This window comes from Amphibalanus amphitrite, unplaced genomic scaffold (genome assembly GCF_019059575.1).
Source record: "Amphibalanus amphitrite isolate SeventyFive unplaced genomic scaffold, NRLGWU_Aamphi_draft 001348F_arrow, whole genome shotgun sequence".
Lineage (NCBI taxonomy): Eukaryota > Metazoa > Arthropoda > Thecostraca > Balanomorpha > Balanidae > Amphibalanus > Amphibalanus amphitrite.
Window position 1 is genome coordinate 119,211 of NW_024882841.1, and position 22,822 is coordinate 142,032.

The 22,822-nt window shown below is 51.6% G+C and overlaps 1 protein-coding gene across 7 annotated transcripts; it reads right to left on the reverse strand.

Annotated features, from left to right (window-relative positions):
• Positions 1–231: 231 nt before the first annotated feature.
• Positions 232–22,639, reverse strand: LOC122372343 (trafficking protein particle complex subunit 12-like). Of its 7 annotated transcripts, none has more exons than XM_043349441.1 (13): positions 22,610–22,639; positions 20,590–20,933; positions 20,107–20,253; positions 12,160–12,285; positions 10,625–10,795; positions 9,956–10,096; positions 9,296–9,415; positions 7,489–7,599; positions 6,097–6,204; positions 5,538–5,681; positions 3,801–3,947; positions 1,448–1,592; positions 232–1,136 (listed from the first exon to the last, which is right to left on the reverse strand). In XM_043349441.1, the coding sequence occupies exons 2-13, from the start codon at positions 20,902–20,904 to the stop codon at positions 742–744; spliced, it is 2,070 nt and encodes a 689-aa protein (XP_043205376.1). In that variant the 5' UTR covers positions 20,905–20,933; positions 22,610–22,639; the 3' UTR covers positions 232–741. The 7 variants fall into 7 exon arrangements, with proteins under 7 accessions (XP_043205376.1, XP_043205375.1, XP_043205374.1 ...); XM_043349440.1 differs by having other exon boundaries at positions 22,594–22,637; XM_043349439.1 differs by having other exon boundaries at positions 20,590–20,925; positions 22,294–22,632.
• Positions 22,640–22,822: the final 183 nt, after the last annotated feature.

The window sequence follows — 22,822 nt, forward strand, 5'->3', positions numbered from 1 at the left end:
ATTAGTGGTTGCTCACAAGACAATTCTATAGTCTTTTTTCAACAGTAGCACCTGAGTAGCCGGCCTGGGTTCAAGGGCCATGATTAGCAAGACCCCGGTCCAGAACAACGGACATGTCCACCGCTCGACCCTGCACGCGCCCCGCGATAATCTCCAACGAAAACCCTGAGCCACAGACACCCGCCACACGACCATCCCGATCCTGGGCATTTGTGATAGATTTCCAACACCTCCTTGGATAATCATATTTATTTTAAGTTCAACTTGGGTGACCATATCACGGACACATAAAGCACACCAAGTTCATATATTGGATTCACAAAAAAATAACAAAAACAAGATACAGAACTCGGGCCTAGTACACGTTTACTACACAAAACGAGATATTTACTCTTAGGTCACCGCCCGCCTATTGACGGAACAATGTAACAAAGGAACATGTTTTCGAAATAATAGTAGATTTGAATGACATCACATTGTTTCATCATTCGGAGCGATGGAGGAATGCAGCTACGCCGTTCGCCCCCATTACCGTCACACAAAATGACATCAGCGTTCATATCCACAGTCCACACAAAACTTCCTAACAGCTCCATTATTCAAACAACATTCCAACCCAAACAGCCACGTCCTACCGACAATATATCTGTGCTTGCACCGCCACCCACCCACAGTCACACTACAGGTTCGTTCCCCACCGGGCTGTGCGCGACCGGCCGGCTTCCCTCGCTAGGCCGTCCCTCACGCCGCCGACTGCAGTTTCAGACAGCCGACATTGAAGCCATCGCCCCTGTTCTGACCAACGCGCGCCAGCAGCGCCACCTTCTTGCGGTTGCACTTGCTGGTCTGCAACTCGTAGAGTGTGCAGAGGTTGAGCAGCACCGTCTCCTGGAGCAGCTCCGGTCGCGCGAACACCGCCTCCTCTAGCAGTGTGACGGCCGCCGCCAGCCGGCCGCGGTACAGCAGGCACACGGCCACGTTAGTCAGGACGGCCGCGTTCTGCGGCTCCAGCTCCAGCGCCCGCTCAAACTGAGACTGAGCGTCGGCGAAGTCGTTCTCGCCGATGGCTAGCAGGGCGGCATTGATGAGTTGCTGACACTGCAGCGAGTGACCCGACTCGCCGGCCGGCGCCGCCTCTGCCGGGGGAGCTGGTATGGTCAGATATACTCTGTTGAGCTGGCGACTCCGAGCCATGAATGGCAAAGGGTGGCGGCATTGCAACGGGCAACCACAAATTGTTCTGAACTGACTGCACTCGTTGACAGCCAATGACAAAGACAGGTACAAAACATGCACATTTATCTGTAATCGCTCCCAGTTTTGGATATACGTTTACGTTTATCAGCAAACGTTCGTACGTTTTCAATGATCAGATACGCATGATTTCTTAACTAGCAGCAGAACCAAGTTATGCATTGGATCTCCCTCCCAGCGATACGATACCCACCTGTGACTGATGCGAACGCTGCGCGGGCGGCGGCCATGTTACCCAGCTGGAGGTAGACGCGGCCGACGGCTGACCTCAGACCGGCCGACAGCCGCGGCAGCTCGGCGCTCAGCTGAGACAGACACTCGATCGCCTGGTCGTAGTCCTGTGGAACGGAGCAGCGGCGGGGCGTTAGGTGCCGTCACACCGGCGAATAGTCGGCCAGCTACACAGAGACGTGGTTGGCACCAGCGGCGACACCGGCCTCGTGCACAAAGTCACCAGATGCAAGGGTAAGGAAATGCGTATTAATTTTGCTTTGCATATTTTAACCCTCGCATGTGTAGGGGGGGGGGGGGTCGGATGGACCCCCCCATGGTTTTTCGCGAATAACTCGCGTAAAAAGTGGCCGATCGCGACGAAACTTTCAGTACCCTCGCATTGATCAATTTTACACCTACCCTGAAAATTTCATGACCCTGACCCAAATGACCTTTGACCTGTGACCTCTTTTCCGAGACCATGTTTGGCCGGAATCGCGATTTCGCGTATGTCGGCTCGCACTAGCCGCGTGTTTGCAAGCTTTTCGTGGTTTCAAACGTTCAAACATGTGATTTGATGTTACTCCCGTGTGTGTCAAGGTCACCTGAAGGTCAGGTCAGGTCATTGACCTTTGGTGACCTCGGGTGACCTCGGGTCACTTTTTCGAGTTTTACATGTTTCTAGGCTAGTTTTTGGAGCTGAATTCGAATTTAGCAACCATTTGAACATTTACGAAGTAGTTTTGGTGACTTCGTAACATGTTACGAAGCTGTCAGAGGCGGTTGACACGTACTACGAATACCCGTCACGACGCCTACTGGTTGACCTGACCTGACCTGACCCGACCTGGTCTAAATGCTTCAAGACATCATCTGTGATCAAAAATAACACGATATTCGTGATCAGCACCCCGAAAAACCCCTTAGCAGCCACACTTTACGACTTTCTAACAGGTCCCAATTTTCCCGGTTTTCGGGTCATTGACCTGACCTGGAAGGTCACCCGATGACCAAGGACCTTAAAATTGGGTATCATCGGCTTCCTCTCGTCACGGGCAACACGCTCGTTTTTTCCGCGAAGCTCTAGCTCGATCAGGGGCCAAACGGCAAGGGGGGGTCCAACCGACCCCCCCCCCCCCTACACATTAGAAGCTGGCAAACGCCGCACACATGCGAGGGTTAACATCGGTCATAAATCTAATTTGCAGGGTTTGGTGTTTGTATATTTGTTCATGAACAGTTCGTGCGGTGAACAATGTTTGTTTGTTTTTGTATTTGATAGTTTACGAATTTTGGCATTCAAGGTCACATGTTCACCAACGATTCTCTGTTCACGAACAGTTCGTGAACGTTCATGAACAAGTCATCATTTCTGATATCTCTCTAGCAATTGCTATCATACGGTGCTGACATGACTGCAGGCATATTTTACATGTGAAAAAATGCACCAGTCATATCTCAAGCACATGGAATCGTGATTCATAATTATTCTTGCAACTCTGAGGCTTAGATTGTGCATCTAAGACCTTGCATGACGTCATATAAGACGCCACTAAGGTTGTTTGATGCAGTAGGAGCTTTTCGCTAATAACTTCCGATCAAATTGAGCTAGCAAGTCGGTTGAGCCATCACTTGACTCAGAAAGAACTGCCACATCGAATGATATGCAACATGACATCCTCCATGCAGCTTTGTGACCCGAGTGGCTTTGACCTGACCTTGACCTGAGGTCAACATCCTAAAAAGACCTAATCAAAACAGAAAGTGTATCATTCGACACGCCTGGCCACGACGAGCACGATGGTGCCACAATCGCGGCTCTGCCACCATTTGTGGCGAAGTTATTCACCAAAAACCAAACCCCCTACTTAATGACACTTGACCTGACCTCAGGGGTCGCCGGTTGGTGTAAGACCTTGAAATCGGATACCAATCGCTGTGGTTCGCAAAGACGCACACGCTGGCTTTTTCCGCAAGGTTCTATCTAAATTAGGAGCGAAATGGCTAAGGAGGGGGTCTTATCTACCCCTCTTTACCGTGTTCGCGAACAGTGCATGAACGTTCGCGAACTGTTCGTTGTTTGTTTACCAAAATTTGACCGATGACGTCACTTGTTCGCGAACACATTTGTTCGTGAACAGTTTGTTTATGTTTGTTTATTTGAAAAAATTAAACAAACACCAAACTGACCAACCCCTGCTAATTTGTAATGGGGAAACGTACTTGCTTTGTACATGCACCTGAGGTAGTTAATTACGCGTTATCTCTTCTAGCCGCACGACGCAGCCCAAACTTCTGGTTATCTCCTCTCTTACACTACTGTCCGTCCTCACCTTCATTCCGACGCAGCAGTTGACCACGGAGAAGAGCACCTTGAGACGGCGAGAGTTCCACAGCGTCAGCGACTGCTGCCGGGCCGCCTCGGAGAGGTCGGACGGAGAGCCGTCCTCGGAGCGGCCGGCCACCAGGTTAGAGATTATCTGAGGGGACAGACAGACAGACATAGTTAACTGCAGAGCCGTCCTCGGAGCGGCCGGCCACCAGGTTAGACATTATCTGACGGACAGACATACAGACAGACACACATACAGTCCTCCGAGCGGCCCGCCACCAGGTTAGACGTTATCTGACGGGACATGGAACAGGTGGGGCCGTCACCTTCTGTGGATGACCGAAGATGGAGATATCACACCCTACCAGACAGCTAATAATAAGGGGCATTACCTGACAAACTTACAGGAACAGCAGTTGTGTAACAGGCATATTAACAAGACAGGAGGGATCGTTATCTTGCGGATATTAAGGGGGAGGCATTTTCTGACAGAGGGAAAGCTTGTGTTGTCATCGATCGTGAATAGGCGAGTCCGTTTTAATGACACACAGAGCCCGTCATGTAACCCTGACAGATGTTGTGTTACAAATACTGCTGCTAACAGCGTCAGTTATACCATTTTTGGTGCCTGGCTAATCTGGGACAGCAAGCTGATACTAGCCCGCACCCGGACTGCACCCGTACAGTGTACGTACATACCGTACCTGCTGACACACTGAGTGTATCTGTTAAAGCCGGTCCACGCTGGTATGGTACCACTATAACTGTACACTGTACTCGTGCCGTACCTGCTGACACACGGAGTGTATCTGGTACAGCCGATCCACGCTGGTATGGTACCACTATAACTGTACACTGTACTCGTACCGTACCTCCGACACACGGAGTGTATCTGGTACAGCCGGTCCACGCTGGTATGGTACCGCTATAACTGTACAGTGTACACTACATTGTGCCGTACCTGTTGGCACACGGAGTGTATCTGGTACAGCCGGTCCACGCTGGTCTGGTACCACTATAACTGTACAGTTGTACACTGTACTCGTACCGTACCTGCTGACACACTGAGTGCATCTGGTACAGCCGGTCCAGGCTGATCTAACCGCTATAACTGTACAGTGTACACTACATTGTACCGTACCTGCTGACACACTGAGTGTATCTGGTACAGACGGTCCAGGCTGATCTAACCGCTATAACTGTACAGTGTACACTACATTGTACCGTACCTGCTGACACACTGAGTGGATCTGGTACAGCCGGTCCAGGCTGGTATGGTACCAGTGGTACCACTATAATTGTACACTGTACTCGTACCATACCTGCTGACACACTGAGTGGATCTGGTACAGCCGGTCCAAGCTGGTCTGGTACCACTATAACTGTACACTGGTACTCGTACCGTACCTGCTGACACACTGAGTGGATCTGGTACAGCCGGTCCAAGCTGGTATGGTACCACTTTAACTGTACACTGTACCTGTACCATACCTGCTGACACACTGAGTGTATCTGTTACAGCCGGTCCAAGCTGGTATGGTACCACTATAACAGTGTCACTGTACTCGTACCGTACCTGCTGACACACTGAGTGTATCTGGTACAGCCGGTCCACGCTGGTATGGTACCACTATAACTGTACTCGTACCGTACCTGCTGACACACTGAGTGTATCTGGTACAGCCGGTCCAAGCTGGTATGGTACCACTATAACAGTGTCACTGTACTCGTACCGTACCTGCTGACACACTGAGTGTATCTGGTACAGCCGGTCCAGGCTGGTCTGGTAGTGGGCCATGTAGCGCGGCAGCTCCGCCAGCAGTACTCGGAACGAGAAGGGGACCATCGAGCCACGCCGGCCGCCGTACAGGTCCGGGTAGTACTGCAACGGCACGAACAGGGGGTCAGACATTGAGCCAGGAGAAGGCTAGTACTGCAACGGGTCGGACATGGGGTCAGACATTGAGCCAGGAGAAGGCTAGTACTGCAACGGGTCGGACATGGGGTCAGTCATGGGTACTGGGACAGTGGATATCGGGTCAGCTGGGACTAGTCAGTGGGTACAGGTTCCAACAAGAGGAGCAACGGGTCAGCCATTACCGGGAACAGAGGGCGCCGGTAAAATTCTAGCGTTATCTTTCAAATTCACAGCGCCGCGTTTGACCCAGCAGTGATTCTGAGTGTCCCACAACTCAGACTGGCTGACTCAGAGTCAACACTATCGACACTCAGACCAGACTCTGAGCAGACTGGACGATCCGGGTCGCGTCGGGTCGGGTCGGCAGACGGCCACTGACCTGGAAGAAGAGGTCGGCCGTGTCCAGATCTCCCCAGGCCTGCGCCTCGCGCTCCGCCACGGCGAACTGACGGAGACGGACCAGCAGCGCCAGTCGCGTGAACCACAGCTGAAACAGAGAGACAGCCACGTGAGAAAATACAGACACAACAGCGTGAGCCACAGCCTGAAACAGAGAGAGACAGCAGCGTGAGCCACAGCAGAAACAGAGAGACAGCCACGTGAGCCACAGCTGAAACAGAGAGAGACAACAGCGTGAGCCATAGATCAAACACTAAGACGCTTGAACCGTAGCTGAAACATATTACACCTTAGCTGGACGACAATATTTTTCAACTACAATACGTACAACTCGGAATTATAGATTACGGTACAGGCACAGCAATCGCACGAGTAAGATACAACCAAAGCACAGACACGTACTAGCTGAAACTGACACGACACGAAATAATATCGACACCTTTTTTTAAACCCCACATCTGCTCTCCCGTGAATTTCCGGGAAGCACGAAAGATCTCCTTTTAAAAGTGTCCAATCGTCCGATCCTGATCAAATATGTGTGTTCGTAGCAGGGATGCGGAGCCGGAGCCGGAGCCGGAGCCGGAGCCGCCGGAGCCGGCATATTTTGCCCGGAGCCGGAGCCGGAGCCGGAGCCGTGAAACAATATAGCCCGGAGCCGGAGGCGGAGCCGGAGCCGTCAAAAAAGGGGGCGACTCCGGCTCCTTTTCTTAAGAGGAAACAATTATTTACCTAGGTTTGACAGTACAAGGCGTAAAACAATGTGGTATTCAAAACAGCCTTGTTATACAAATACAGAAGCAACGTGTACCAATCGGCCATCGCCTTTTTTCTTCCACCCGTATTAGGGGATGTACTGAGTAGAAGCCGGAGTCGGAGCCGCCGGAGCCGGAGCCGCCGGAGCCGGAGCCGCCGGAGCCGGATCATTTTACTCGGAGCCGGAGCCGGAGCCGGAGCCGCCATGACATTTCACCCGGAGCCGGAGCCGGAGCTGGAGCCGATTTTTTTCTCCGGAGCCGGAGCCGGAGCCGGAGCCGTCTGAAATTTCCACGGCTCCGCATCCCTGGTTCGTAGGCCTGTTCTGGTATTGCTTTATCTGCCAAGACAGACAAACTTGAGAAATATCGAGTGATTTTACCTTTTTTGAAGGTCTCTAACCAACTTGTCTGAAATTCACCGGAGAACAAATGTGGGGTTTAAAAAAGGTGTCGATATAAAGGAACAGCAAAGTCGACATAAATTACTAGGCGAGTCACATCTAAAACACCACTAGTAGACCTGAGCAAAGCACAAAAGAACAAAGGAGTGAAACAAAGCACAGCAACAGTCAACTACAGACGCCTGTCTCAGACAAAGCACGCCGCGCGGCACTGACCTGGACGGAGTTGGCCGTGTGCTTACTGAGCTGACCGGCACGCCCGTAGCCCTGACCGTAGTTGGTCAGCAGTCGGCCGGTGAGGTTCACTGCCGAACGGTAACAACCCGCCTGGAGGGAGCCAAACGGTCAGGTCAGATAACTGCTGAACGATAACAGCCCGCCTGGAGGGCATCACAGGTCAGGTCAGTTTACCGCCGACCAAAACAGCCCGCCGGGGACAGACCAAAGGTCAGGTCAGGTCACCGCCGACCGACAGCATACAGCAACTTTGTGGGGGCCAATTATCAGGTCAAGCCTTCAAGCATATTCGGTTGTGCTATTGTGATAGGCTAAATATTGATGAAACAAGGACGTGGCTGAAACTTGTATCAGACCTGTGCCTGCATGAGATGTCGGATGCCCCCGTCGGCCTGGCAGTATAAACTGTCGGCTCTCACCTGTATCAGCTGCCGGATGCCCCTGTCGTCCTGACAGTATAAACTGTCGGCTCTCACCTGTATCAGCTGCCGGATGCCCCTGTCTCACCTGTATGAGCTGCCGGATGCCCCTGTCGTCCTGACAGTATAAACTGTCGGCTCTCACCTGTATCAGCTGCCGGATGCCCCTGTCGTCCTGACAGTATAAACTGTCGGCTCTCACTTGTATCAGCTGCCGGATGCCCCTGTCTCACCTGTATGAGCTGCCGGATGCCCCTGTCGTCCTGACAGTATAAACTGTCGGCTCTCACCTGTATCAGCTGCCGGATGCCCCTGTCTCACCTGTATCAGCTGCCGGATGCCCCTGTCTCACCTGTATCAGCTGTCGGATGCCCCTGTCGTCCTGACAGTACAAACTGTCCGCTCTCACCTGTATCAGCTGTCGGATGCCCCTGTCTCACCTGTATCAGCTGCCGGATGCCCCTGTCTCACCTGTATAAGCTGCTGGATGCCCCTGTCGTCCTGAGTGACGCTGCCGGATGCCCCTCGTCTCACCTGTATCAGCTTCCGGATGCCCCTGTCGTCCTGTATGAACTGTCGGCTGTCTCACCTGTATCAGCTGCCGGATGCCCCTGTCTCACCTGTATGAGCTGCCGGATGCCCCTGTCGTCCTGAGTGACGCTGCCGGATGCCCCTCGTCTCACCTGTATCAGCTGCCGGATGCCCCTGTCGTCCTGTATGAACTGTCGGCTCTCACCTGTATCAGCTGTCGGATGCCCGTGTCGTCCTGACAGTACAAACTGTCCGCTCTCACCTGTATCAGCTGTCGGATGCCCCTGTCTCACCTGTATGAGCTGCCGGATGCCCCTGTCGACCTGAGTGACGCTGTCGGATGCCCCTGTCGTCCTGACAGTATAAACTGTCGGCTCTCACCTGTATGAGCTGCCGGATGCCCCTGTCTCACCTGTATCAGCTGCCGGATGCCCCTGTCTCACCTGTATCAGCTGTCGGATGCCCCTGTCGTCCTGACAGTACAAACTGTCCGCTCTCACCTGTATCAGCTGTCGGATGCCCCTGTCTCACCTGTATGAGCTGCCGGATGCCCCTGTCGTCCTGAGTGACGCTGTCGCATGCCCCTGTCGTCCTGACAGTATAAACTGTCGGCTCTCACCTGTATGAGCTGCCGGATGCCCCTGTCTCACCTGTATCAGCTGCCGGATGCCCCTGTCTCACCTGTATCAGCTGCCGGATGCCCATGTCGTCCTGAGTGACGCTGCCGGATGCCCCTGTCTCACCTGTATGAGCTGCCGGATGCCCCTGTCGTCTTGAGTGACGCTGCCGGATGCCCCTGTCTCACCTGTATGAGCTGCCGGATGCCCCTGTCTCACCTGTATGAGCTGCCGGATGCCCCTGTCGTCCTGAGTGACGCTGTCGGCCGTCAGTACGGACCTCTGACGCGCCTCGGTGGGCGTCATGTACTGCACCATCAGCTCCAGCACCGGGTCCGTCTACAGGAGGGCAGCCGAGGGCGCGGTACGTCAGAGCGCTTCCATTCGTGACAGTGAACTGTCTGGTGTAAAATTCCCCACAACCACACTAAGAACATGACCTCATGCCATTGCATTTGGTATTGGTATCTATCATATCATCATTTGGTATTGGTCTGGAGCGTATCTGGTATCTGGCCATCACCATTGCCTGGTGATGGCCAGACCCTACGCTATTTTATCCAGTGGCCATATCAGTCAATAGGAAAAACGGTGCGTCATTGGTGGAATCGGAATCTGAAGGAGGGAGTCAGCCCGCCCCACTCGCCAGGTCAGTCTGCAGCCTCAGGCAGGGTAAGTCTGTCTGACTGAGGGAGGGGGGGGGGGGCGTCAGCCCGCCAGTCACTAACCAGGTCAGTCTGCAGGCTGCAGCCGGGCAGGGCGAGTCTGTCTGACTGAGAGGGGGTCAGCCCGCCAGTCACTAACCAGGTCAGTCTGCAGGCTGCAGCCGGGCAGGATGAGTCTGTCTGACTGAGAGAAGGGGGTCAGTCCGTGACTCACCAGGTCTGTCTGCAGGCTGCAGCCGGGCAGGGTGAGACTGTCCACGCTGGGGTAGAAGGTGCCCGGCAGACTGTGCGCCATGCTGTCCAGCACGGCCTGGGTGCGCTCGGACGGGATCCAGGCGTCGTGCTGGCGGTCCGTCTGTGGCGGGGCAGGGCGGGCGGTCAGTCACACAGAGGACCACGGACCGGGGCATGGGGCTGCGGGGGAGCCCTCTCATAGTGATACGCACACGGTCTGAACCAATGACACAGCAACTGCAGGCGTAAGTCGATGACATATACAAAAAAAAAACTTAAGCCAACACAAGAAGAAAGAACAGTGCTTCACAGCACACAAAAAAGTTTTACGACTGGGCGTTTGAACTACACTCCAGGCATTGTGGAAAACTGGACATTTTAATCCAGGCTCAGCAGTGACCGCCGGACCTACCTCTGTGCTGTACAGCAGCAGTGACCCGGCTGCACTGACCCGGCTGCAGTGACCGCCGGGCCCACCTCTAAGCTGTGCAGCTGCACTGACCCGGCTGCACTGACCGCCGGACCCACCTCGGCACTGTGCAGCCGCAGTGACTCAGCAGCAGTGACCCGGCTGCAGTGACTCAGCAGCAGTGACTCAACCGCAGTGACCCGGCTGCAGTGACCCGGCTGCAGTGACCGCCGGACCTACCTCGGCACTGTGTAGCTGCAGTGACCCGGTCAGGTCGTCCACTATGGCCGGGCTCATGCTGGGGTCGTCCGGGGTGGCCGGCAGATCCATCTCCAGGCTGGCAGTTCCCGACGGGTAGCGGGTGGGCTCGACCGGTGCCGGCGCCTCGTCCGCCAGACTGACCTCCTCCACCTGAGCACAGGGCAGGGTAGGTCAGGTCACCGCAGATCAGCACAGAGCAGGGCAGGTTACTGCCAGATCAGCACAGGGCAGGGCGGGTTACCGAAGATCAGCCCAGGGCAGGGCGGGTTACCGAAGATCAGCCCAGGGCAGGGCGGGTTACCGAAGATCAGCCCAGGGCAGGGCGGGTTACCGAAGATCAGCCCAGGGCAGGGCGGGTTACCGAAGATCAGCCCAGGGCAGGGCGGGTTACCGAAGATCAGCCCAGGGCAGGGCGGGTTACCGAAGATCAGCCCAGGGCAGGGCGGGTTACCGAAGATCAGCCCAGGGCAGGGCGGGTTACCGAAGATCACGGCAGGGCGACGCAGGTCAGCGCAGGCCGGCAGGGCAGGACAGGTTACCGCAGATCAGCACAGGGCAGGACAGGGTGCAATAGGGAAGGTCAGAACAGGGAAGCGTAAATCAAGGTAGGTTACCCCGCATCACGGCACGCTAAGTCAGTGTAGGTCAGGTCATGTCAGATCAGGTCAGGTAACTTCAGGTCACGTCAGGTGAAAGCGACCACACCCACGTCAGAGGCCAGGCCTGGTCCCAAACAGAAGGCAAATCAATAGAGCCATAGTGGTCGGTTTGAGCCTCCCGGGTGATTTACCAATGCAAATGCTGCCGACCGCGAGCAATCGATATGCCAAGGCTAGCTGGAACTTAGCTGGAACCTGACACCCTATGAATTGCAAAGGTGACGACTCCATCATCATATATGTGAAGTAAGTCACACCCCGTGACATGCGGAAGCCAACGAGCAACAAACAAGCTTAACCTTTACTTGCGTTTAGAGATTATATTGTCGAATAAAAAGTTAGAATATATGGTAACATTCGCGATAATAGCCGGAATTTGACGCCATCCTAATACGATGCAATGTATGAAACACTTATTTTGAGAGGTGATTTACATTTGGACTAATGTCGCCGTGCCCCAAAGGACGTCAGAACACAGCACCGCACCGCAGCTATGGACGGCGTGGTATTCGCGTGTATCGCTGCGGTTTTTAGCTGTTCCGCAAAGTTCAGCGCACGTGCTTCGTGTTGGTGGTACGTGCCGCTATCACAGACCCTCCCGTAAATACGTGTCACGATTGACGATAGGTGCCCGTCAGCCGCAAACAGGTCTAACTCACTCAGCCGATAACAGCTTGCAAAACTGCCATAAAACATCCGACCAGAGGAGAGCAGCGGTTGCGGCACCCAGAAAGTATGCCTGTGTGCAGTGTTTGCTATGTCAGAGAGAGGCCTGTTCACCCCTCACCCACCTCCAATATTATGCTACTGCGCGCTCGCTCGCTGACGACATGACGTCACCGGTGGCGTGCTCACCTGTTGTGTGACGTCATCAAAGTCCGGGTCGGGCTGCGGGTGCGTGGCGGCGGTCTGTGATGGTGTCAGGTCCAGATGGAGCCCGGTCTGCTCGGCTGACGGCGCCGCCGACTCGGGGACTGTCTGCTGTACGGACCGGACAGGGGGCACAGCTCACACACTGACACACAGACACACTGAACACTGCACAGCTTACACACACTAACTCACGGATATACTGCACAGTAGTTCACATACTGACTCACGGGCACACTGCAGAGCTCACATACTGACACACGGGCATACTGCAGAGCTCACAAATACTGACGCACGGGTACACTGCAGAGCTCATACACTGACACACGGGCAAGGACACCGTATGAGTCGCGCGCCGCCGACCGGCGGGGCACCCAGGAGGGAGGGAGGGACGGAGGGAGGGGGGGGGGGGGGCGCCGCCGGTGCGTGCAAGCTATGGTAAACAGATGACTCACGATACCGGCTCGTCAGCTGTCGATACATTTCATATAAACTGAATGAAACGTCGGTGAAACACTGCAAATATCCTGTCACGACTGTCGCCCTGCAAGGGTCTCATCTGTATGTTGTATAACCAGTAACTACTATCAAACAGTCTACCCATAAATTAACGGCAACATAACGATCGGAAAACATCTTGAACGTTTTAACGACGCACATTGCAAAGGTGGAGCTTTGAACCGAGCTAGGGGTGCTCGGGCGCAACAAATACCCCGTTGCCTTAGCGGTGACCTTGACCTCCGCCGTCTGCTGCGGCTCTAAAGCCAAGCCGGCGCAACCGGCGTGGAATTGGGAGAGCTCGGGCACCCCCAGGTCGGCAAAAACATACAACTATGGCACACTAACTACCATAAAAAGCACGTCAGTCCGGATAGCCAGCACGTAGAATTGAATAAGGACTATCAGCGTAACCTAAACAACACAACCACCCGCGGTTCTGTTATTGACCAACCGTTGCACGCTGCAGCACTCCTCGACACGTACTATTGGTCTCAAGATAAGGGTCCAGGCGACCTGTAGGTTTGATGCGGTGAATACCCTCACCTTCGCCACACTCGCTCGGTGCTACGGAGCTCCGATCTCGCGACCGGTCACCTGTACTTGTAGACTGTGCCGCATGGCATAGCAGTCGAGCGGGCCAGCGGAGCTTAGGCGGAAACTAGCGCCGCGTTTGACAGAGAAGGACGTTCACCATTCCGGCGGGAGGGCCGCTCGCCATTTTAACTCCATGTAGCGTCTCGCTGACAATGAAAGACACTACAGGACGACAATATATCGTTCCGCAAAAGTTATGTCCACTACCTATGACAACACTTTCCTGTTCCTAATCGTGTCCACACCTGAGGGATGACGATTCAGGCTGCACCCCTGCATTGCGCGGTCCTTGGCGCAGAGCATGAGGTGACGAACGAACCTCGGGTCACGTATCACCAAGCTACGGCCAGTTTCACAGAGATTGTCCACCTGAACGGCTGCGTCGCTACGTGAATGTCTGAAATTTCTATCAAGGGAGCTGAACCAGACAGTCGGCATGCTCCAGGCCGAAATGACACAGCGTGTCATTGCTGATTGGTTGGGATATCTGCCTGTTGTTTTTGTTTGCAAGTCTTAATTAAGACGAACTGTCTGCACAGTCCGGTGTTGGTGGGATAAGCATACGGCTGCTGGCAGTGTTGCTGATCGTTCCAGTTTGCCGGCGTGCGCCTACCATTTCAAACGTTACAGAAATCGCATTGAAAAAGGCGACCGGGAAGAGGGGCCAGTAGTTGGCGACAAAATTGGCCAAGCGGCTCGCGCTGAAGCGCTATCACATCTCTAAACAGGACCGTGAGACGCAATTGGAAGAGCTCTCCAAGGCTGATTACCTACCTTCGGCCCAATGCTAAGCCAACGCATGGTCAATGACATGTTGACATGCATTTTCAATCAGGACGGTGCGCCAACTCATCGCTCTGCCAAGGCCTAGCGGTGGTGCGAATTGAACGTGCCAGACTTCTGAAGGAAAGAGATGCTAGCCGGCTGCCATCCGGACCTCATCCTGATCGACGAACTTCGGGCTGTCGTCCAGCAGGACCTGGACAAACAGAAGCCGGCGGCCAACCTCGGCGCCTTGTCGTTACAGCTCAAACGGGCATGATAAAAAAATCCAGCCGTATTTACTGCACAACCTAGTTGCCAACATGTAAATTTGCGTTCGTATGTAAGTCCCTGTTCGTGGGGAATAAACTGAACGCTAAAGAGAATCGCTGTCCCCTATGTAGTAACTTATAGTGAACATTTTTTTTTTTAGAGGATAAAACTTATGCCGGATCATGTAGCCCACGCATCATTCATTGCAGATTCACCTTAGACTGCAAGAAGTGGCAATTTGTTTAGGACATAGCAATTAATGTCATGATCGGCATACCGCCGAGAACATCACTATTTATATCATTATCTTAACGGTTCCATATTTCAACCTTCATAACATTTAATTTCCTACTGTTTCATATAATTTCATTTATGGCGCTGAACAAGTGTTGAACAGTTCATTTCAATAACTGCATTGTTAACCTCCGGTAGGGTTAACCATTAAACAATATGTTAAGTGTTACTATCGCCCCGTTCGCTATGTGTTCGCTTTATAATTCTATCAAATATGATATCATTCCAAGAAAGCACTAATAGTGTAGAGTGTAGAAGCCATTCCCACTGATGGGACTCGCAGCGATGCAGCTAGGTAACGCATAAGGCTGATTGGCGAACTTCAGCTTGTAGACAAGACAAGGAAACGTTCTCAAAAATCAATTCCACACGTAACAAACATATATCAAGAGTGCACGTATCTCGTTGTCGTTGTATCCGTTATTCCTCGTCGGACCTATCGGCTTTCTGAATACCGAGAGGCGTCTAGTGTGTGTGTGTGTGTGTGTGGGGACCCCGCCGCGGGGGGGACCCCGTTTCGCCCATTATTAAGCTAAAAGCCTTGCAAGCAAAAACAACACCCAGCGATTCACAATCAAGTTAAAAGTGTCAGATCAGCATGTGACTCTGAGGTCGGGTCACGTGCACAAGTGCAGAGTGTTCATTAGCGAATGACGTAAAGTAAGCCCCCGCTGGAGCCCCAAATGATCGTCGGCCATCGTGCAGACGAAGCCTTCGACGACTCACGGCAGCGTTCAGTTCATCAAGGGTCTTGGACTCTTGAGTTTGCTCCGCAATTTGAGTTGCTTGAGGTTAAACAGTGAAGTCCAAGCAGGAAAAATTCAGACTGCAGAGTGACCAGGGGTGCTGGGATCTTGTTCAGTTGCTCGAAGAGTCGAAGGTGAAGAGAGTCTAGCAATTCTTCAGTAATCTGTCCAGTATTCACGTTCGAAATGGCTTAAGAAACCTGGGAAGGCATTTGTAAATATATGGACTTGTGATGTCAATTACAGAAAGTCGTGATACCGATACCAAACCAAATACCAACAGGAACCGTGGGAAAATACCGAAACCGAACCGACTTGGGAATATCAGGGAAATGCCAACTTTTTAGCAAAGTCACAGTCTCTTTTAAAGTAGCGAGGATTCACAATACCAACAAAATACAAAATGTGTTAGCCTCGAAACGCCAAATACCAAGTTGGTATCGGTTTGGTATCGGTATGCCAAAAAGTTGGTATTTGATTGACATCTCAAATATGGACAATCCTCCACAAGAAGAAACTGAACTGGAAACATTATCGTCCGATCCTAATGACCGTCATCTCCCCTGACAGCATGGTGTCGAGGCTGGAAGCGTGCACCTTTTGGCTCACGGCTCAGTGAAGCGGAAGAATGGTTCGAAAGGGTGATATTGAGTGACGAAAAGTGGCTCGCGCTACAGCAAGCACCCACAAGAATAATACAGGCTCCTTCGGCTCCTTCGCCGAAGAATCCACAAAAGTTGATTCCATACAAGGATGTGCACGGAACGAAGGTCTTGGCCGAGATCTGCCGCACGGAGAAGCAAGTTTTCTTCGAGCGACACAACTGATTTCTGTTTGAGCTATGTAAAATGTCTAAGATATATCATTCCAACGGTGAGCTGTTTATGCAATATGTTTTACGCCTCTGGCGGGGCTGACTTTATGTCATCTTTTATTGATGACCCTGTAATTTAGAGGATAGCGCGTGGATGTTTAAATGCGGTTATCCTGCACCGTAGACAGTGTTTACAATTGCTTCACGTGCAAAGAGAGAAAATTATCAGATGTCGTGTAACTGATTTTTTAAACGTCTAGACGATTAACAAACTGTTAAACGTCTAGTAGACATTTCGTCTAGTCTGAAATATGTCGTATTTTTATATAAAATGTATTCTTTATCATTAGGCGCCCGAAAGATATCGGCGGTACGGGATAAAATTATTTAACCGCTCGTAGGTAGAAAAATATTTTAAACGTCTCGCCTAACCGCTCGACGTTTAAAATATTTGTTCTACCTACTCGCGGTTTAATATATAACCACCTTGTTGGAACCAGTTGGAACGGTAGTTAATATATATTAAACTGCGAGTAGGTAGAACAAATTTTTTAAACGTCGAGTCGATAGGCGAGACGTTTAAAATATTTGTCTACCTACGAGTGGTTTAATAATGCTATCCCGTACCGCCGGCATTTTCGGTCACTTAAGTTAAAAAATACATTTTATGTAAAAATACGGCATATTTCAGACTAGACAAAAGTCTAGACGTTTAACTAATCAGGTAGGTAAACGACATCTGACAATTTTCTCTTTTTGCACGTGAAGCAATTGTAAATACTGTCTACGGTGCGGAACAATGACAAAAAAAACTCCAGGCATATGTGCAAACGATAGTCGTAAATCATTTTTTTTTTCATCAACATAAATTTTAGTATTTCCCTTGTTGAATTATGATGGTGAGGGAGGTCACGTCATTAACCTAGCTTTACGTGAACTTCTAGAAATTACGAGACATAAAAGTTGCAAGGTCTCGGAAAAATATGAAGTCCTGTGAGTTTTATTTATCTGCAGAAGTTTACCTAGCAATGGCGGAGTTGCCAAGCCGGAAAATTTTTGGGACCGAGTGAAGTCTTTGATGATCGTCATAGGTCAGTGACTCGACAACAATTGAAAATGTAATTGGTCGTTGGTGTCACCAGAGAATCGGCTTGAATCAAGTCAGGTGTGCTATTTTCAGCTTTCGGGTTTCCTTGTTGAGAGCAATCGCAAGAAGTCTGGGGTAGGTAACACCCGTCATCCTCATCTATGGAAAGTTATGCTTTTGCGGAGCGACCTTCAAAGCTAGTGCGCCCCATGCACTGTCGTGTTTTCAGCTTGCTGTCGGTTTTCCAATATATGGAAGCCAGTTATAGGCGTCTCTTAGTCTCTCATTGGTCAATCGCACCCACCACGTGTGGTTCATCAACGACCAATGAGAAGATGAGAAACGCCAGCAAACTGACAGCATGCTGATTTGGTGATCCAACAGCGCCCTGACCACACCCCTCCCATCTATCGCTGACACCCTGCTCGGTAACTCGTCTCGAGACGCGACTGAGCCAGGCCCTTCGACCGGTTACCGCCGGCGGCATAATTCCGCCTGATTCCGACTGCACCGCTGGACACTACACTGCGGCTAGCGACCCCGCTGTCAGACTCGGGCCGAACGCACCCCCTCCCCTACCCCCACTCCAGCTGTGGCGAGGGTGAGGGTATTCACCGCATCAAACCTACAGGCCGCCTGGACCCTTATCTTGAGACCAATAGTACCATCCATCCCCTCCCCATACCTTCACTCACAGTCGGACCTGCGGCGATATCGGAGCACCGGAACACACCGGGGCACACCGGAACACACAGAGACCACCGGGACACCAGAACACACCAGAGTACACTAGAGCCAGAGTACAGTCGCTAAATTAACCTTCGCCCCAGTGGGGGGGGGGGGCATATGTTACCACCCTGTCGCGTTTTTTTTTTTTGCGTGTTAATAAAAAACCGCGGCGCGTAGCGCCGCGCCGCTTGGAGTAGCTTCCCGTACATCAATTTTGGACAATGTGTGAACTTTTTTTTTACCCCAGGTCATGTCAGGTCAGGTCACCAGGTCAAGTTAACTGACCAAATCTAAAAAAGTTTGCAATCATGTCCAGCCTGCAGTGTTTGTCAGAGGAGTTTTAAACTTGGTGGATTGCATGATGTTATGGGCGCCTATAATTTGTATATCTCGGATTTTTTTTATATTCGTGACCTAAGGTCAGGCCGGTGGCGTGACCTTTTCATTATGAGTCAATGGAGAAAAATGAAAATGCCTCTATATCCGTGTGACTGTGTACGCATAGGAATAGTCCAAATATTTCAGAATCACAATGATTTGGACCACCCGTGACGATCAATGTGTCTTTTTTGCTGATAGCCTCTACAAAGGTCATCCGAGGTCAGTTGTGGCTACAAACATATTTTTGCCAATGACTCTCGCTTGGAAAGAGATAGAACTCTGGGGATGGCCTCATTGTGTTTGTCTTGTTGAGACACATCGACTGATATGCAACATGACCTTTTCCGGTCAGGTTGCAACCTTAACCTGAGGTCAAATTTTCAAGTTGACCTTTCAAGGTCAAATTATAGTTCATTCGACGCGTCCCGGCGAGAGGAACACGATTCTGGCAATAGAAATGTCGTTTTTTTAAGTCGAAAGTTATTGTCGAAAAACACTTTCCGGAAAAGCATCTATTTTTGGAGTTTTTGCCCTATGGAGGCTAAACCGTTGACCTGAGGTCAATTTTGATAATGACCTTATCAAAAGAAGAGTTCAAAAGCTATCGGTTGCTTTTCCATGCGTTTTTCTAGCTATCATAGTTCCTGAGACAACGGCATGTTTTCTGAAAAAAAAATATAATGACAATTGGCAAATTTTGACCTTTGATGACCTCTGTTGACCCCAATATTCCTCTAAGATGAAAAATGGCTGAAATACTTTTAAACGTACGCATTGAGAGCTATCGACTGCTTTTTACCGCGTCTTTCTAGCCCTCTTAGTTTTTGAGTTAGAGGTGGGTGGTAACATATGCCTCCCCCCACTAGGGCGAAGTTGGCTGAGACCGCCACTGGGGCGCGGGTTAAGCTCGCACTCCGGGCCCGGTCTGGGAGGTTCACCCGTCACCCGTCAGCAGGTATCGACCCAGGACTGCCGGAAACGACGCGTCGTAGAGTCATACTGTCAAAGAGCAGTCACTATCACTGTCACTGGGCTGACTGTCACTGTCAGCATCACTGGGCGAACTGACCAGATAGATGGTTGTGTCGAGTGTCACAGTGTCACTATTACTCATGGACCATTGTCAATGTCGCCTAGACGACTGACGAGTTGACTGTAACCGCAACAGTCACCATCTCTAGCACTATCATCGATCCAACTAACGTACCCGGCCGGGAACCGCCAACGACTGAAGCACGGCAAGGTCCCGGCCGGGTAGCGAAAACATCTACTCGTCGCCGATAGTCAAATGGCTACAATCGCACAACACAACAGGAAGCGAGTAATGATAGGGTGAATGACGTCTCACAAATGGGTCACGCTTCATGCGGTAAAGCGTATTAATATGCGCATTCACGAAAGACATGGGGAGCGGGTATAAAACAACTCTTCGTCGCGACGGACTGGAAAGACCCCCCCCCCCCCCCATGTTAACCCCTGGCGTGTCCGTGGTCGAGACCGCCCATCTACAGTCCACACACTAGCCTCAGTGTGTGTTTGGGACGGGGATCGAGGCAGACTAGGTGGCGCCCTCCGCATTCATCTTTGATGTTGTGCGGCTTCCTTCCCTTCCCCCTCCCCTCCGTCACTAACCTCTGGTGTTTTGCGGCGTTCCCGTGACAAGCCACACATAGTTTCAGGGGTCAAGACAGAGGCGGCGCCCCCACTCTCGCTAACCTCTGACATTATGCGGCTCCCTTCCCCTCACTAACCTCTGGCGTCTCCGGTGTCGAGGCAGCTCCCTCCCCGGCGGTGGCTGGCAGCTGGTGCAGCACCTCTGCCACCTCCCTCTCCACCTCCTCGGCTGACTCGGGACCGATACTGAACCGGGGTCGGCGCTCCTCGTACTCCAACGCCTCCTGGTGGTCGACGGCGGAAACAGCGAGCGTCAGGGAGGCACAGACTCAGAGCACAGGCGACATGACAGTCCTACTACACAGTGATAGCTGCACACTGATAATGATCTCTGGCGTCTCCAAAGTAATTAACTATCCAAAGTAAATGAACTACGAACAACTTTTACAAAATACGAGTATACCTAAGCATTGAAACTACGATAGGCAAACAGCCCGGTGCATGTCCCGTTTCTGGGACCGCTATGCTCAATGTGTGCCTAGTAATCATACTGGGCCAGCTCGTCCTTTAGTGCGCAGCCCATCACCCACGATGGACCCTGAACTCGGTGTGTGGCTCACCTGCATCTCGTGCGCAATGGTCTCCTCCACGTTGGGCGCTATCTCCGGCACCTGGATCAGCTGCGGCGGGCCCGGTGGCGCCACCTGCACTCCGCCGGAGGCAGACGGTGCTGCCACCTGGGCCAGGTTCACCTGGCTGGCCATCATGGCCGACGAGCGCGAGCCGGGCCCCGTGAGCCGGCTGAACACGTCATCATCCGCCTTCGGCGAGCCGAAGTAGCTGCGCAGTGACGGCGCCGGCTGCTCCGCGCCGGGCTCCGGCTGCTGCGGACCCTCCGGTCCCGGCTGCTGCCCTGGTCCTGGCTGCTCAGCCATGCTGCAGATCAAGATTCTTCACTACAGACCTGGAACCAGGCCACAATGTTTGCTATGGTCTGGGCCCCATCTTTCAATGACTGGGCATTCCGCATGAAACCCTAGAGGTGGGAGGCATACTTTAAAGTGTAGGTAAGCATTTTGGCATTCTGCTACTTTCACAAAACATAGATACCTAGGTATCCAATGTTCTCCCTAAAAATTTGGATATGATACAGAAACTGATTGACAGCTTCAGCCTTCATTCTGCTGTGCAAAGGCAGACTACTGTGTGAGGTCAGAGTCTGACCTCTTTAAAAATTCACTTGGTTCTGGTGATACATCATGATAAATAAAGATAAGCATATCTTAAAATTAAAGGAAAAGCTGAAATTGGTGTTAAAATTTCTGTATTTGAGGGTCTTCAGACAAACATTCAGCTTGAACTGGTGCCAGGTGGTGCAAAATTCAAGCGGCAAAACAGCAGCTTAAAATTCCACAACTAGGGAGGTAATTGTGCAGCATGTGCAGCTTCATCATACTGTCTGGATATTGGATAATTAAAGACCTAAATAAGCATAATTCAAACAATTAATTGGGAATCATACTGTGTATGTTTTTTTCAAATGATACAATAACTATATTCAGTCAACCAAATGAAATAATGTTAGGTAGGTACAACATTACAAATCAAAAAGTCAATCCAGATCATGGTGATGGCGAGTGAGAACGCAAGACTATCTTGATGACTATCAAGACTATCTTGATGACTATCAAGACTCTCTTGATGACAGTGGCGGATCCAGGGGAGGGCAAAATGGGCATTTGCCCTCCCCAAAGCCGAATCGTGTGGGCAAGACTATCTTTTTGCCCCTCCCAAAGCATGTAGCGATGAGCAAATCTAATACGGCGTCGATGATTGAACCCCCTGAACTGAATGCATGCATAAGCATATGCAGTGTGGCCAATGGCCATGGTGTGGGGTAACACGGGGCAAAATGCCCAGTCCGGTAAGACGCCCACCACCCTATATTCGAAATTACCTAAGCAATCCACAGTTTTGTCATTTGTTGGGAGACTCATTGCTGTGGAGCGTTCCGCGTAAAAAACGGCGACGTGCCTAGCCGCCATTTTATACCTATTTTTTGCATATGTTCTGAAAATGTCACACCAAGGTCTCTCAAGGTCACGAAGTCACTAGCTGTACGTCAAGTGACATAACCTAGACAGTTCCAATGTTTCCCATAGCTAAACCGAGTGATGGATCGCTTTGAAACTTTCAGCAGTTAATAAGGGTAACAGTACCTATGTACAAAATGTTAGTCACATGATTTTTATATCGATGACCTAGGGCTAGGTCATTTTTGCGACCTCTCCACTATAAGTCAATAAGAGAAAATTGAAAGGCACCTTTTTGGGCAAACCTCCTGTCCGGTAGCTTAGTTGGTAAAGCAGTGGACTCCCGGTAGTGAGAGCCCGGGTTTGAGTCGCTCCGGCGCTCGATATTTGAGACTCCTGACGGGGATGGTCTGAGGTTGGTTGGAGCAGCCGCAGCCATTCAAAGTCAGGAGTGGGACAGGCCGTGTCCGGCTTCGAAGGGCACGTAAAACATTGGCATCGTTAAACGTTAAACTAAGGCCGCGTTCGATGTCTCCTCGGACGAAGAACATTCTACGCAGAATATTCTATTTTGCGTTCGATGAAGCACACAGTCGGACGACGAGACCGGCCATTTTGTGCGCCACTTACACAATGTGCGTCAGTTTCGAAAAAGGCCCAAGTTAACGTTTCCATGGAGACCGCGCATAAATTTCAACAACTTCTGCAAACAGCTGATGCGCCGCTTTTGAAATACGCGCCATCATTGCCTCTCTGCCCACCGTAGTACGCTCAAAAGATTCTGCGCGGACGGCAAAGATTCTACGTGACGTCACGTAGA

Excerpts from the sequence above, each read along its gene's own strand:
- LOC122372343 (XM_043349435.1), bottom strand. The coding sequence starts at position 20,904 with ATGGCTGAGCAGCCAGGACCAGGGCAGCAGCCGGGACCGGAGGGTCCG. Across the intron at positions 20,254-20,589 it reads CCATTGCGCACGAGATGCAG|GAGGCGTTGGAGTACGAGGA; the intron begins GTGAGCCACACA and ends GTCGACCACCAG. Across the intron at positions 9,416-9,955 it reads GCAGCCTGCAGACAGACCTG|ACGGACCCGGTGCTGGAGCT; the intron begins GTGAGTCACGGA and ends GCCCTCCTGTAG.